At 37.3% G+C, this 14,602-nt stretch overlaps 1 protein-coding gene across 1 annotated transcript; it reads right to left on the reverse strand.

Moving 5' to 3' along the window:
- Window positions 1-87: 87 nt before the first annotated feature.
- On the reverse strand, window positions 88-12,889 carry LOC111153720 (peptidylprolyl isomerase D). Its single transcript, XM_022512902.1, has 10 exons — window positions 12,714-12,889; window positions 11,326-11,466; window positions 9,493-9,599; window positions 7,200-7,388; window positions 6,180-6,302; window positions 5,930-6,036; window positions 3,928-4,069; window positions 1,635-1,721; window positions 1,500-1,542; window positions 88-731 (listed from the first exon to the last, which is right to left on the reverse strand). Exons 1-10 carry the CDS (start codon window positions 12,796-12,798, stop codon window positions 643-645), a joined length of 1,113 nt encoding a protein of 370 aa, XP_022368610.1. The 5' UTR covers window positions 12,799-12,889; the 3' UTR covers window positions 88-642.
- Window positions 12,890-14,602: the final 1,713 nt, after the last annotated feature.

Here is a 14,602-nt window from a genome sequence, read left to right on the forward strand (position 1 = left end):
AAAGATTCAGTACCAATAGCAAATACACTACTACCCTTTAATGTAGATTTGACTTATCAAATATAAATATAGAGTCTAGACCATTGGTTAGCATCCAGCCCACTACTTTTCTCATGAATAGCTTTACTGGAACACAGTGATGCCCAATGGTTTACATGGTCTGTGGCTACAACTGCAGAAATGAGTAGTTGTGACAGATGGTAATGGTTCGCAAAGCCTAAAATATCTGGCCTTCTGGAGAAAGTTTACCGACCCCTAAGTATCTACTGTACATAGGTACAAAACACCAGCAAAACCAACTACATAGAAATACACCAAAAGAATTGAGGGAAACAGTATATAAACAAGCTTTAATCTGTTTACTCAGCAAGATGTGTTTTTAGGAGTTTAGAGCTGGACACCATTACTCTTTGTGATTAATGCAGACAGCCATTTTTAAAAAAAAAATCAAACCTCATTGTATTTTGTAACACAGTTTTATTAAGAGTGAGCTTTTTTTCAGTATTCCTAAACTGTAAACAATAGAAAACTGAAGTATCAAAGGAAACACATCAGGGACCATATATAACAGACAAAAACCTTTAAATTTTCTTACTGCCTTTATACAATAATCAATGCATATTTAAGTAATACAATTTCTTACTAGGCAAACATTTTTGCATATGCTGCCTTCTCTTTATCTTTCTGTGCCTTTATCTTTTGTTTGACTTTCAGCAACTCTGCCTGGATAGCTGTAAAATAAATACATAATAGATGTTATTTCTCAAAACATCCAAAACATTAGGATGCTCAACAACTAATGTCTTAAATATCATAATTCTCCCCACTGATGCAACTCTTCTCTGTACAGTAACTGTGCTCAATTAACAGAATATTTTACTGACAAAACAATCACATAAACAAAAACCATGAAACAATTTTAGAAGATTGTCAATTTGAGAGAAGTCTAAGTTATACGTAGATTTGCCTTCTCTCTCCCCATGAGAGAAGGCAATTAAGTGCCTCGCTTCTTTCACTTCAGCAGTGAGAGACTGCAGATATATTTTAATATCTAGAGCTCGTATCACTATTTGTAGCAGGTGTATTTGAAAAACAAACTAATCTGTGTCCTAACTTTGCAACGCTTTCCTAAAATATACATCCAATAACTAGAAAACTTGTACTATGGCTTCATTCAGCTTACGGAATGGTCCCAGACATTAAATTCATGATAAATACTGTAGCTTTTAGCGCTGTACTTTCAGGTGGCATTACAGTAATAGGAACTGGCAGAAAAGTATTCGGGTATGTGAAAATCAGTATTCTGAAGAAAAACTAGAATGTAAGCTCTTTTGAGGGCAGGGAACCAGATTTGTTCACTGCAGTATGATCAGTGCCAGTAAGAGTCATTATGTAGTATCTGTTGAACAAATATCTCTAAGTGGCATAGAATACAGTGGTTCATAAAGATAAATTCTTAAGACAAAAATGAACTTTTACCATAAACACTGCCAACTTACCTTTATCTTCTGGTGCTATCTCCTGAGCTTTCTTAAGATCAGCCTTTAATTGAAAAAAACATTTAAAGAAATATTAGATATATGATTTATGAAGGTGGTCGTCTAAAAATATTAAAATGTAGAACAAAATTTTACCAGTGCTTGATCGTAGTCTTTTAATCCTTGCCATCCTTGAGCTCTACGGTACAATGCTTTGGTATTGGATGGGTCTATTTCAAGAGCCTACAAAAAATTGTAAAATTAGTATCTTTACCTAAATATCATTAAATATATGTACTAAATTTCAATTTATTGCCGGTCAACTCCAAATCAACCCTTCACTGTTCTGTGATAATGGAGCTAGATGGACCCTGTAAATTTCTCTCTGCCAGCAGGCACGTTACATTTTGTCGGTAGAGGGCGCTAAAGGGACACAGACAAGAAAAGCTATTTCTCTTCCACGTTGCAGTGCACTTCTCAAAGGCTCCAGCCCTTGAGCTTGGTCAACAGCACACAGCAGCTCACAACAAGCAACTTACCCAAGCACTACAACGGAGTCCCATAAGCATGGGAGCCAATGAACTTCTCTGCCACCTAGTAAATCACAGCCACTGCCTCCTCAGTGATTTCTGGTTCTCAGCCTAGGGGCTGTCGAGAGGAGCCTCTTCTTGTGGGTTCCACCTAGCCTAGGGGAAGTGACTGCTCCATATATAGATGTATCTGCTTTCCCATATTCTTTAGAATTTTCTTCATTAGCCATTCCCTTCATTATTCTAATCCCCTCTTATTTTATATTAAAGTTTCTCTTTTCAAATAATTCTATAGTTTCTATCTCCTGATTAGGCCCTAAATGCTATGAGAATACTATTTTTTTTAAAGATTTATTTATTTATTTGACAGATATCACAAGTTGGCAGAGGCAGGCAGAGAGAGAGGAAGAGAAGCAGGCTCCCCGCTGAGCAGAGAGCCCGATGCGGGCCTCGATCCCAGGACCCTGGGATCATGACCTATGCTGAAGGCAGAGGCTTTTACCCACTGAGCCACCCAGGCGCCCCTAAGAGAATACTATTAAGAATAAAAAATTTGTTACACTCTTTTACTTGAAACCTACAGGGTTTTTTTTAGGAGTGTGAGCAAAGTTGAAGAGGTCTCTCCTTTGAAATAAACATTTTAGAAATATTTTACTTCACATCTTCTAAAGGACAATACTAAGATTTTACTGAAAAAGGTGTATTATCTGGTTCACAAAGGTCAAAAAGAAATCCAGAGTTGGGCCACATGGCTGATTCGGTCAGGAGACCATGCTATTCTTGATCTCAGGGTCATCAGTTCGAGCCCCATGCTGGGTGTGGAGCCTACTTAAAAAAAATGAAAGAAATCCAGAGTGAAGATCCATCTTTTCCTTGGATAAGTTTTTTCCTCTGTTATATGCTCTCTTCTAAATGTATTTTTATCCCTTATTCTACCTATCCAACCAAATTAGGATCTTTTTTTTTTAATTTTAAGTAATCTTGACACCCAACAAGGGGCTAGAACTTACAACCTCAAGATAGAAGAGTCGCATGGTCTACCAACTGAACCAGCTAAATGCCCCAGATCTTATTTCTACTTGCTCTGGGCATAGCTTAATGAGCAATATACATAAAAATTACTGGAGATGATCTTTCTAAATACATAGTTTAGTTTGGAAAATTTTTCAGCTGTGCAATAGAGAGAGTGTCATAATTGTTCTATTTAAGGAGGTAATGCTGCCACCTATGTAGTTTCATCAGTTAGTATTCCTAGATGTCCCCATAAAGACAGATGACCTCGGTGAGTTCCAGCAGTATCCATTCTCCTATACAAGTCCTGATGACCCTAAATTAAAACATACTCCCTCATCAGCCAAATAAAAAGTTCCTTACAAGTATGAGTCTTTTAATTAAAGCACCTAATCTCTATTAGGTGCTTAACATGTACCCAACACCTGTGCTAAATGGTTTACATATGTTATATAATCTTTGTAACAATCCTGTGAGGCAAGGGTTATTTTCATTTAAAATAAAGATGTTAAGACTCTAAAATTAGGACTTAACCAAGATCACAAAGTTAGTGACAGAAGTCAAACAAAAACACCAAGTCTGACTGGCTCTGCAACCATATTCCAATGTCTTACACGCAACAGGTGCTCAGTATGTTCAATGAACAAAGGAGCTGATACATGTGCTCTGAGGAAAAGTATCTTCATAGATTATTAAGTTACATAATGTTATCAGCTAAATAAATGAATTAACAGGAAGAACTGAAGGTCCAAAATAATTAGAGATAATAGTATTTTTAAATTATGCTACATCAAGTCTCATTTGGTCCTCTGTAATAAAATATATTAATATACATAAAATTGCTTTTGTTCAAGTTGATGTATCGTAATTCCACTCCTTCAGAAAGTCTGACGTCAAAAGAGACTTACCTCCAAACAACTGTCGATTGCTCCCTGCCAATTTGACATCTTCAGTTTACAAGCACCAATATTCAGCACGCAGCTTAAAGCTATAGGTTGTAGCTTCGATCTATCTCCCTGCTCAATAACAGCCTTTGAACCTTCCACATACCTGGAGAATACATTAATAAAAGTAGTATATAATGCCACATACAACATACTCTGCTCCTTCAACTATGTCAAAAAGTGTTGTCATTTCTGATATAAAAAACTCATCAAATGCTAATATTAATATTCTTAATAATCACAATCTTATTTTTCTTAAGATAAATATTTCAGTTTTTTCACAAAGTGTTCAAAGAAACCAATTTAACAGCATTCTCCAAATCTAAAGATAATTATGCACTACTAACACTTTCCAATTTTTAAAGCTCAGGTCTCCATAATGTACTTTCCAACCTAAGTATGTTTGGGCCAAGGCTCTCACCTTAGGAGAGGGAATTGAATGAGGCAACCGGCTCTACCCACAGAAAAGGGCCCAGAAACGATGGGCACACCTGGCCCTCAGAATCTGGTTTCTAAAATCCATCCCCCTATAAACAAAACAGGGGCTCCTTGGAGAAACTGCTAATACCAGATCTGGAAACAAAGTTAAGTAAAAGATGAAACTGAAACACCTTGTGCCAGAAAGCAAGCAAGTGCTCACAGACTAAAAGGAACATGTCCAAAGGATATAGGAAAGGAGGCTTCCACTGGACAAATTTGGAACCCTTTGAACATCAAAGAGAATGATATAACAGGGTGAACTAAAAAAAATCCGCAGGTATATAATAATACTAAAAAGGAATAAGGAGGGCGCTTGGGAGGCTCAGTGGGTTGAAGCCTCTGCCTTCTGCTCAGGTCATGATCTCAGGGTCCTGGGATCGAGCCCGGCATCGGGTTCTCTGCTCATCAGGGAGCCTGCTTCCCCCCCCACTCTCTGCCTGCCTCTCTGCCTACTTGTGATCTCTGTCAAATAAATAAATAAATAAATAAAAATAAAAAGGAATAAGGGGAGGGAGGAGGCGCTTTTAAACATTAGAATGCAAGATAAGAACTGTAGAATGAATGATAAATTAGAAAATCAGTTCTGCGACCAGTATAATAATTGATTTAGGAAAGGATCTTCAATGATGCTAAAATCCACTGAATGAAAGGTTAGGAACTGGATATTCACACAGTCTCACAGGATCATCTCACAAAGTACTTATTATTTACAAAAGGGAAAAGGTAACTTTATGACACAAGTGTCTGGCTGACACCTCTTTAACCAAGTGCCAAAACTCAAAATATGCCAAACTGACGTGTGCCTTCAGGATGTGGTATCACAGGAAATATTCACCACAGATTTAAGTCCTCTTGCCAAAATATTTAACAAACTAATCTTGAGGAAGTAATCAAATAAACAAACACAGATGGTATTCAATAAGACAACTGACTTAAGACTCCACAGATACCTATGAATAAAAAAACCTGATGTAGAGACTACTAAAGATAACAGACTAGAGACATAAAACCAAATGATATAATGGACGCTGGACAAAAAAAAAAAAAAAATTGAAATAATTGGGGAAATCTGAATATGGATTACATATTAGATGATATATTATTGTATCAATGTTATTTTCAGGGTGTTTCAATTATATCAAGGCTATGTAGAAGCACTGTTTCTTAGGAATTACCTGCTCAACTACTTGGGGATAAAGTAACTTTTCAAAATGATTCTACAAAAACAAATATAGCAAGAGTTAAAAATTAGTGAAAAGAGGTAAAGATATGGATGTATTCATATACGATTCTTTCAACTTTCCTGTATCTTCAAATTTTTCAAAATAAGAAGCTGGAGGAAACAAAAGAAATGAAACTATTTCAACACACCTGGTTATTATTTTGCAAAGCAATTTTGCCAAAAAGACAATAAACAACTCTGAATTTCAGTTTATAATTAAATTTACAAGTTCTTAGAATTAATTTATTTAAAATATTTTATTACCTTAAAACTTTTGTATATTTTTTAATGGCCATTTCCCAGTTCTGAGATTTGAAAAAAGTATTTCCAATATTTTTTACATCTTCAGCTATTAGTAAAATTTTATTTACCTGTATAAAAAAATACAAGTATGTTGCATTTTAGTAACTAATATGGTTTAATGCTAGATTCTATCATTTAGATTGATATGAGTAGTTCAAAATTTTAGTACTAATATTAATAATTAAAATAAGACTAATCTGAAAGTACTCACATCTTTTAAATCTATATCTGCATCCTCAGGGAAGTCTGGATGACTGTCACCAGAGCCATCTTTTGGGTATATCCCACAATCATCCCCTTCCTTCAATTCTCCGCATTCTGCAATAATGCACAACTGTAAAAATAATCCTAAATTGTAGAGGTGTACTACCATATTAATGATATTAAAAACAAGCAATCTGGGCTTAAAAATCTATACAGCTGTAAGTCATGCACAACACTGTCCAAATCACTTCTCAAATGAGACTGACAGAAGTCTCATCTATCTGCTCAAATTACAAAAATGCCCTTTATATTGCCCTTTATGTACATTCCAAGTAATACTGACACTATTTTAGGAAAGGGTTTTATAGCTATTCAGCAGTTCAGTTTTCAAAGTTGAAAATATTATCATTCTCTATGTAATTTTCTTTAGGTGAGGCATGTCCTTTCAATTCCACTATTCCTTTCACACATTGGTGACAGCCTACCTCCTGCAGGTATTTCAATTTCCAATTCCCACTCACAGCCCTGCTAATTAGGTTAGGTAGTATCGTGGCCACTGTGATTTCACATTTAGAACACAAGGTTCTTTAGAGTTACATAATCTCGTCTAAACCCTAAGTAATTTAAACAAGATGAGGAAACATGCCCAGAAAATTTAAATAACAAGATCAAGGCCAAACCATCAATTAAACAGCAGAGTCTGAAAAGGACTCTTGGTTTCCTGTCCTCTACCTACTACGTATTTGTACATACTGATTCAAAGTTTTGCAGGTATAGAAGAGTTAAGAAACCTACAAAAAAAAATCACCAAAATTGACGTGGGAATAATAAAAATGTCCTTTTAAACTACCCTAATCTTATCTTTCTCACTGTAGAAAAGTTCCAAGATAAAGTTGCAGGTCCAGGCTTCTGTGCCAAAAGTCATCCTAACATCTTCCCAGCTAATCATCATCTGATCCCTCTACTTACATCTCTTTAAGACAGTAATTAAGGTAATAAGTGTATTTCACTGAAACTTTTTACTTACTTTGGCAGGTTTTTCACCTTTCACTTCTACATTTTCCAGTATCCTTGCCACACCCATTCCTTTAATTACTTGGCCAAATACCACATGTTTCCCATCCAAGTGAGGAGTTGGGACTGTTGTGATAAAGAACTGAGAACCATTTGTATTGCAGCCTGCATTTGCCATGCTCAATAAACCTTCCTGATCATGCTGTAGAAATACAAATCAGTGCAAGAAAACCAAGGTTAGAGGTCCTGGTCTAAACTGTTCTGTTACTGACCATTCACATAAAACTATGACAAGCTATAATACCATTTAGAGCAAACAATGTAGTGTCTTTTTTTTTTTTTTTAATTCATTTGACAGATAGAGATCACAAGTAGGTAGAGAGACAGGCAGAGAGAGAGGAGGAAGCAGGCTCCCCGCTGAGCAGAGAGCCCGAGAGCCCGATGCGGGGCTCGATCCCAGGACCCTGGGATCATGACCTGAGCCGAAGGCAGAGGCTTTAACCCACTGAGCCACCCAGGCGCCCCGTAGTGTCTTTTTTTTAATATAAACTGCAACCTTTAATTCACAAACACGGGGTACTTAATCATTTTTTAGACTTAAAAAAACCATGAAACCAAATAAAGGAACAGAAACAATTTAGATTTCTAAATTGGCCATTTTGAGAACATACTTATATCTCAACTTTAAAATGCTGCATTAAGGAATTGTAATGATTATACTTTGCCCTTTATGATGAATGTTCTCTTTTCTGAAAGGAACTCAATAGTCTTCCCATTTTTATGGGCCTACGTTATGATTCTTCCTTTACACATAATAAACTGGGAGCACTAATGGGGGACAGCCAATTTAGGCAGGACATTCATTAGGTACTTTCCTAATCTCAAAGGAATCCAAACATTATGGCTTTCATCCCAGGTGAATCTTCAGAGAACCATTCTTCATAGAATGACCTAAAGAAACTGCTACATACATCTTGATATCAAATTTCTACTTGGCATCAATCTGTTCATAGGTGCTGTGAAACTACATCTCTTCGTCTTTCCACTTTTATCCTTAGGCTTTCTAAATTATTCTTTGTTGGGTCATGCATTGTACTCTCATGTTAATCTTCCCACTGAAAATGCCTTATACCCTTGCAACCTAAAAAATTCAGTTTTCAGAGCTACCAAGTTTGCAGAAGGCAAAAACTATGTGTCTTTTCAATAGAACCCCCTTTCTTTTGATCAAAGCTAATCACATAATCTTAGTTTTCCCCCTTCAGAGGCAGCTTCCGTTTTTCCTTTCCAAAAGTTGGGTGCTTTCCCCACAGTATCAAAGAGAATATTAACTTCATTTCCTCAGCCTCCTATTGCCTTTGTCTTTATTACCTATGACCCTCATTCAAACTGGAATCTATGTTTTAGTTCCTGTCTAACCAAGTCTTGGCCACCCTGCAAGGCCCAATTTCAGTACTCATTCCTCTTCAGTATGTTCCCTGATAATCTGGAATATATAAATCATATCTTTCTCTTATGGTATATACAGAGAGTCTCAATTTAGCATTTATTTACACATTATCATTCTCCAGTTATCCCATGTGTTTTAATCTTGCCTTCCCTGTAATATAAATTCCTTGTTATCAAGCTGCTCATTTCTGTAAGCTCCTTAGTGCCAGTGACAGTACTAAATACATAATAGCTGCAGTCAATAAATGCTGTTGAAAAGACTGAAACATTTTCATTTCAAATTATCCCAATTACCTTGCACATATTCCTCATTTCCAAAGATATTACTTCACTTTTGAACTTACCTGTCCATTTTTATAACTTGAATGATGCAATATGCCCAATTACATCTTGAGACAATAAAGATAAGAAGGCACAGGCTCCATTCATGTCCTTTAGGAGCTTAGACATTAACCATATCCGCTATTTTGCAAATCCCCTGACATCCAGGATATTAGCGATGGTTTTGTTGCTCTTCAAATTCAAGCATAAAAATGCACAAGTTACCATCCTTCTGATTATGAGAACATTTTTCCTGGAAACAATTTTGCCATATGGTGGCCACTCATAAAAACTCATTGGCTTTAATGCAGTATGTAAACCTGGATCACACTGACATGACCGCCGTATTTTTGCCAAATAAAATTAGTGGATGAAATTTTTGTATGTTAAAGAGCAAATTCACAAATACAATACCTTTTACAAGAAAAGAAGAATCTATGCACACCTGAGACATTTATTGGTATCTTAATCCAACCAGTATCCCAGACATATAACAACCTTTGTTATGAGCAATAAACATTCACTTTTGTCTACTTTACCTTATAATAGAAATTTTCATCTTCAAATTTTTCACCATAAATACTTTCTCCACCTGTCCCATTTTGATTTGAGAAATCTCCACCCTGAATCATAAATTTCTTAATAACTACAAAAAAGGAAAATAACTATTAGCAACTAAAATATAGATGACTATAACAATGTTAACTAATGAACATGTGGTAAGAAAAAAACTTCCTAAAACATGACTCTAGTCCTATAACTCTCCTCTCTTTCCCCACCCACCCCCACAACTCCAAACTCTTAAAAGGCTTTTCATAGCCTGGATCCAAATTACTTTTACTGACTAATCACTCACTAATACTCCAAGAATTAGTTCAAATGGTACCTCCGCTATATAACTGTCACTGAGACTCTGAAGTTGGATCTCGTAATTTTTCTCCCACAGTATCCTGACTCTGCCTCCACTTTGTAACATATATCATAATGATCTGTCTCTTCCAGGCAACATTGATTCCTCAAGTACAGCAACTGTTTTCCATTGTGCATATGGCTAGACATGTATGACTCATTGATGTCTATTAAATAAGACCAATTTTTCCCAGTAGATTGTTATACCAAAATGGGAGTACTTCAGCAAGTATTATCACTTGGTGTCAATATGCCCAACCCTAATGTTCAGAAATTTCCTAGGATTCATGAGACTCAGCATTTGGTTGTATTACAGCAATAAAGTAAGGATACACAGCTAGTTGATAAAAGGAAAAGATACAAGAGTCTGGAGAAATCCATGTGCTTCCTTATACTCTCTCCCTCCCGTGAAAGGTCAGAGAGTACATTCTTTCCCCAGCACAAAAAATGCTACAACATATGCACAATGTTGTTGCCCAGGTAAACCCAAGGTTTTTCAGGGTGGATCATCCAGTTACTCTCCACCTAGAATGTACCAAAATTCCAGACTCCCAAAAGGAAAGCAGGTGTTCAACATAAATCAAAGTGTTTGTACAAATAATCCAGACACAGTAAACCATCTTTATGATTCAGGGAATGGTTCCAGTGCCAAGTTCCTAACTCCAGCTAATGGCCATGCTGCAAGCAAACCTTTGCAAGGACAGCAGTCTCAGGCCTGCTGTGTCAACTCTTCTAAATACTATACTAGTATATTTTAGTACTTCATTAAACATGAATATAAATCAACAGTTTAAACATTTTAAAATCAATATTAGTTTTTTCTTAAGTTTAATAAATGATCTACTCATGATTATACTTTAACTTATTCATTCATTAAACAAATATTTATTGAGTACCAACTCAGTAACTATACTACATGCTGAAGACAAGATGATGAAAAGATACAGTTCCTGAATTCAGAACCTACAGTCTATTAAGGGAAGCATCAAATAATCACTAAACAAAGGTATGATTACAAGGTGTGATAAGCATTATGAAACGTCATCTTTTAATTAAGTATCACACCAAGACACTGAATCTTTTATCAGCTACAAACATTCCCAAGCAATCCTGCAAAAGTGGTAGTTATAACTTTTTTGCCAGCAGGCAGTCAAACTATCTAAAGTCTGCTTTTTTATCATGGCAAACCCTTTTTTCCTCAATCTAAACCCAATGGAATGAAGAGCTAGAGCACTGGTAAAGCTAGGTAGTCCATTTCTCTTTAAGTAAGCCTTAGTACCCTCTCATAATTGCACTGTTCACAGTCCAACCTTTATGAAATTGAGCTGTTGTCTCAGATGTCAGAGCATTCTCCTGAAACTAACAGTCATTTTTAAGTTTCACTCTTTACTTCTCTTTACTTAGTATTTTCTTCCCTAATTGCTACAGATTTATAAGAATCAGATTAAAAAATTTACACATACTTCGATGGAAAGGGCATCCTTTGAAATGGAGAGATTTCCCAGTGGTGGGTCCAATGCCTTTTTCTCCTGTACACAACGCACGAAAATTTTCTGCAGTTTTGGGTACAATATCTGCAAACAATTCTAAGACAATTCGACCAACTAAAAGAAAAAATGAAAACATATCAGTATGTAAAACAAGCAACCAAATAAGCAAATGACAAAAGGACAATTGGTAAAAGTACAGTGACTGAGATACCAAGTTCTCTTGTTTGGTCATTTTTCTAATATTCAAAATCAGTCTCACGTTAAGTGTCATGTAACTAGATGAATTTAAAACAATTATTTTTCTACATCTTAACAAAAGATCATAAATGCAAAGCCAGGAGATTAGCACCATATAAGGGACACCATGAAATGCAAATGGTTTTTAATTCTGAGAATTTCTTCTCCTTGTACTCAGAAATTCCAACCACCAAGTAACCAATAGGAGAAAATCAAATATCCTTTGAGTGCTCGGTTTGGCTGAGTTTTGAGTATAGCTGTAGCTTTTGTGTTCTTTGCAACCTCCCTAACCTAGAGGCTGAAGCAAAAGACGAAAAAGTTCCCATTTTGGACAACTCCTAAGGCAGGTTAAAAATAAACTTCGCACTAATTTCAAAACAAAATAAATGTGTATATAAATGCATGTGTGTGTCCATAATCAGCCACGGGGTCTCTGAACCCTGCTGTGTCTGTTTGCATGCGTTCACACAGCCCAGCTAACAATTCTAACCTGTTCTAGAACGAGTATTTCAGTCACAAAGCAATATGCTAATTCACAAGACCTCTGGAGCTCCCGAAGTGCTGACATAGCCTAGGCAACCACATCGCTACCCAGAGCTCATTTTCCCCAATGCCAAAACACAGAAAACGCTAATCTGACGGGACCTCTAAGTTAAAAATTGGTGATAAGAAAAATCAACGCGCAAAAGTCGCTTTAATTTACGAACACTCTGGCAACTGCTGACGTATCTCGCGTGGCATAGAGCACGGCGTGACTAGAACCTAACAAACGCGTATCAGTTTTCTTAATGTCCCACTGCAAACATAAAATAATCTTATTTTATGCCTGCCTGATCGTGCAAGGTGGCGAGGAGGTACAACCCAATCAGGAGAGACAAACATAAAGGCCGCCACAATCCCGAAACCAGAAATTTCCAGAAACTTCCGTAGGACCGATGGCATTGGTACAAGGGCGCTGGCTCGACCCAGCCTCGGAAGCCTGGATTTGTTCCAGTAGTCGTCTGTGCAGCGATCCCCTCTGCACCACAGAGCAGCCCCTTGCCCGAACCGCACACGACCGTCGGAATCCCCGAATCCCGGGAAGCTTCCTCGGGGCCATTCCGCAAGTATCAGTTTCCGCTCACCTCGCTCCCCTCCGATGTCCACGTCAAAGAAGACTCTGGGGTTACAGGGGTTGGAAGGCTTAGTTTTCGGGGACGGGTGCGACATTTCGAATTGCAGATGCGCTTGGAAGCAAAGTCAGAGAACCTCGTGGACCACCGGCAGCTCAACCCGAAAGCGCCTTTCTAAATGAGGATCTGTCGGCGGCGCTGAAGAGCCACTTCCGGCGTGAGGTCCGACTTCCGGCCCCGCCTCCAGACGGTATCTCTTCGTGCTCGAACCCCGGAGCGTTCTCCGCAGGTTTCTATCCCGCGCTTCCTCTGTTGCCGCGTGCTGAAGTTGCAGCCCCAGGCCTTTTTAGTCTTTTTGCATGTGCTTCATCATTTTGCTGTGATAGTGTAGAAGGGCTTTGGAGACGGTCTTCTCCATTCCAGCTTCAGGTCTGCCACTAACGGGTGTGTGATTGCTTCTCTGACACACAATTTGTCTGGGAAAATAGGAATAAAGATGCTTACCTTGGTGGGTGGTTTTGGGAATTAAAGATGCAAATTGCTAGCACAATGCCTAACACACCCGGGTGTTAGCTAATACATAGTGACCGTGTTATTGCTGCCATTTTGTTACAAGTTGCAAAAAAAAAAAAAAAAAAAGAGTATAAGTAATAGAGGTTAGGCAAAGGCCCTAAGCCAAACATCCAGAAGGGAGAGTTTTGTTTCCTGATAAAACCGTATTATAGTCCACTTTTCCCTTCTGGGAATTTGTGTAAACATCTTCCCTATTTATGTGAACATAGACTCACCTCTGGATAAAGCCTAATTTTGGAAAGAAGTGGTATGTTCTTTAGCACTTGGTAATATTCTAATTGTTTAGTCATTCATTTCGTCCATCTCCTCCCATTAGGATTAAACTCCACGAGGACAAGAATTTGGTTTTCTTCATTGCTTTATTCAGTGCACTAATAACAGTGACCAGCACATAGTGGGTGCTCAATAAATGAGGGTTTGTTTGGGGTTTTTTAGATTTATTTATTTATTTCAGAGAAAGAGTATGGGGTGGAGGAGCAGGGATGGATGAGGGAGGCAGAGTCTTGAGCAGACCCCTTGCTGAGCTGGGGGAGACGGTTTGCTGGATCTCAGGACCCTGAGATCATGACCTGAGACAAAACCGAGTCCAACATAACCAACTGCACCACCCAGGCGCCCCATAGGTGCTCAATAAATGTTTTTGAATGAGTGAGGAGTTACACAGAATGTTAATGGCTTTGAGAATTTTTATAAGAATGTTAATAAGAAATTTCATTTCCATGTGTGTTTATGTATAATTTGAGAAGATCATCAGCACTTCATGCTGATCCTTTCAAATTCCAGCACATTAAAATTAATGTAAAATGTTAATTCCTTATGAGTTGATGTCCTTGAATTCCATAATGTTTATTCATTATGGTTCCCTGAGGATCTAGGTCAGCCCAGCATATCACCTCTGTGTCCTTTGATGAATAGGAGTTAAAATAAATTGCTCACTAATCCAGTCTCATTTCTGGGCTGCAAACTGGTAATTTACACTTTGTCTCACAAATATCAAATGATAAATTCACATTAAAAGTTTTTTTCTGCTCTACTAGCTCAAAATTAGCCTCTAGCATATTAAGTCCAAGAATTGTCACTTTTACACCATAACCTCCTAACCATTATTATTATTAGGAATATCATTGTTATTAACTAGGTAACATGGTTAAGCACTTCTGTGCCATCACGCTTCCAGGGCTCAAATTCAATCACTAATAAATACTAACTTGTGACTTTGGACAAGTTACTTAGCCTTTCTGTGCCTCAGTTTCCTCATCTGTAAACTAGGATAATGATATGTATCTCTTAAAATTTTTTTGTCTAATTTTTTTTTTTTTAAGTAAGCT

This window comes from Enhydra lutris, unplaced genomic scaffold, assembly GCF_002288905.1.
Source record: "Enhydra lutris kenyoni isolate GAN:26980312 unplaced genomic scaffold, ASM228890v2 scaffoldscaffold3, whole genome shotgun sequence".
Taxonomy (NCBI): Eukaryota; Metazoa; Chordata; class Mammalia; order Carnivora; family Mustelidae; genus Enhydra; species Enhydra lutris.

What these genes read in the sequence shown, in the direction of transcription:
- LOC111153720 (XM_022512902.1), bottom strand. Translation starts at nt 12,798, where the DNA reads ATGTCGCACCCGTCCCCGAAAACTAAGCCTTCCAACCCCTGTAACCCC. An exon ending in ATGAAAATTTCTATTATAAG is followed by an intron (nt 7,389 to 9,492) that starts GTAAAGTAGACA and finishes GTATTTCTACAG; the next exon opens with CATGATCAGGAAGGTTTATT. An exon ending in GATAGCACCAGAAGATAAAG is followed by an intron (nt 732 to 1,499) that starts GTAAGTTGGCAG and finishes TTTATTTTACAG; the next exon opens with CTATCCAGGCAGAGTTGCTG.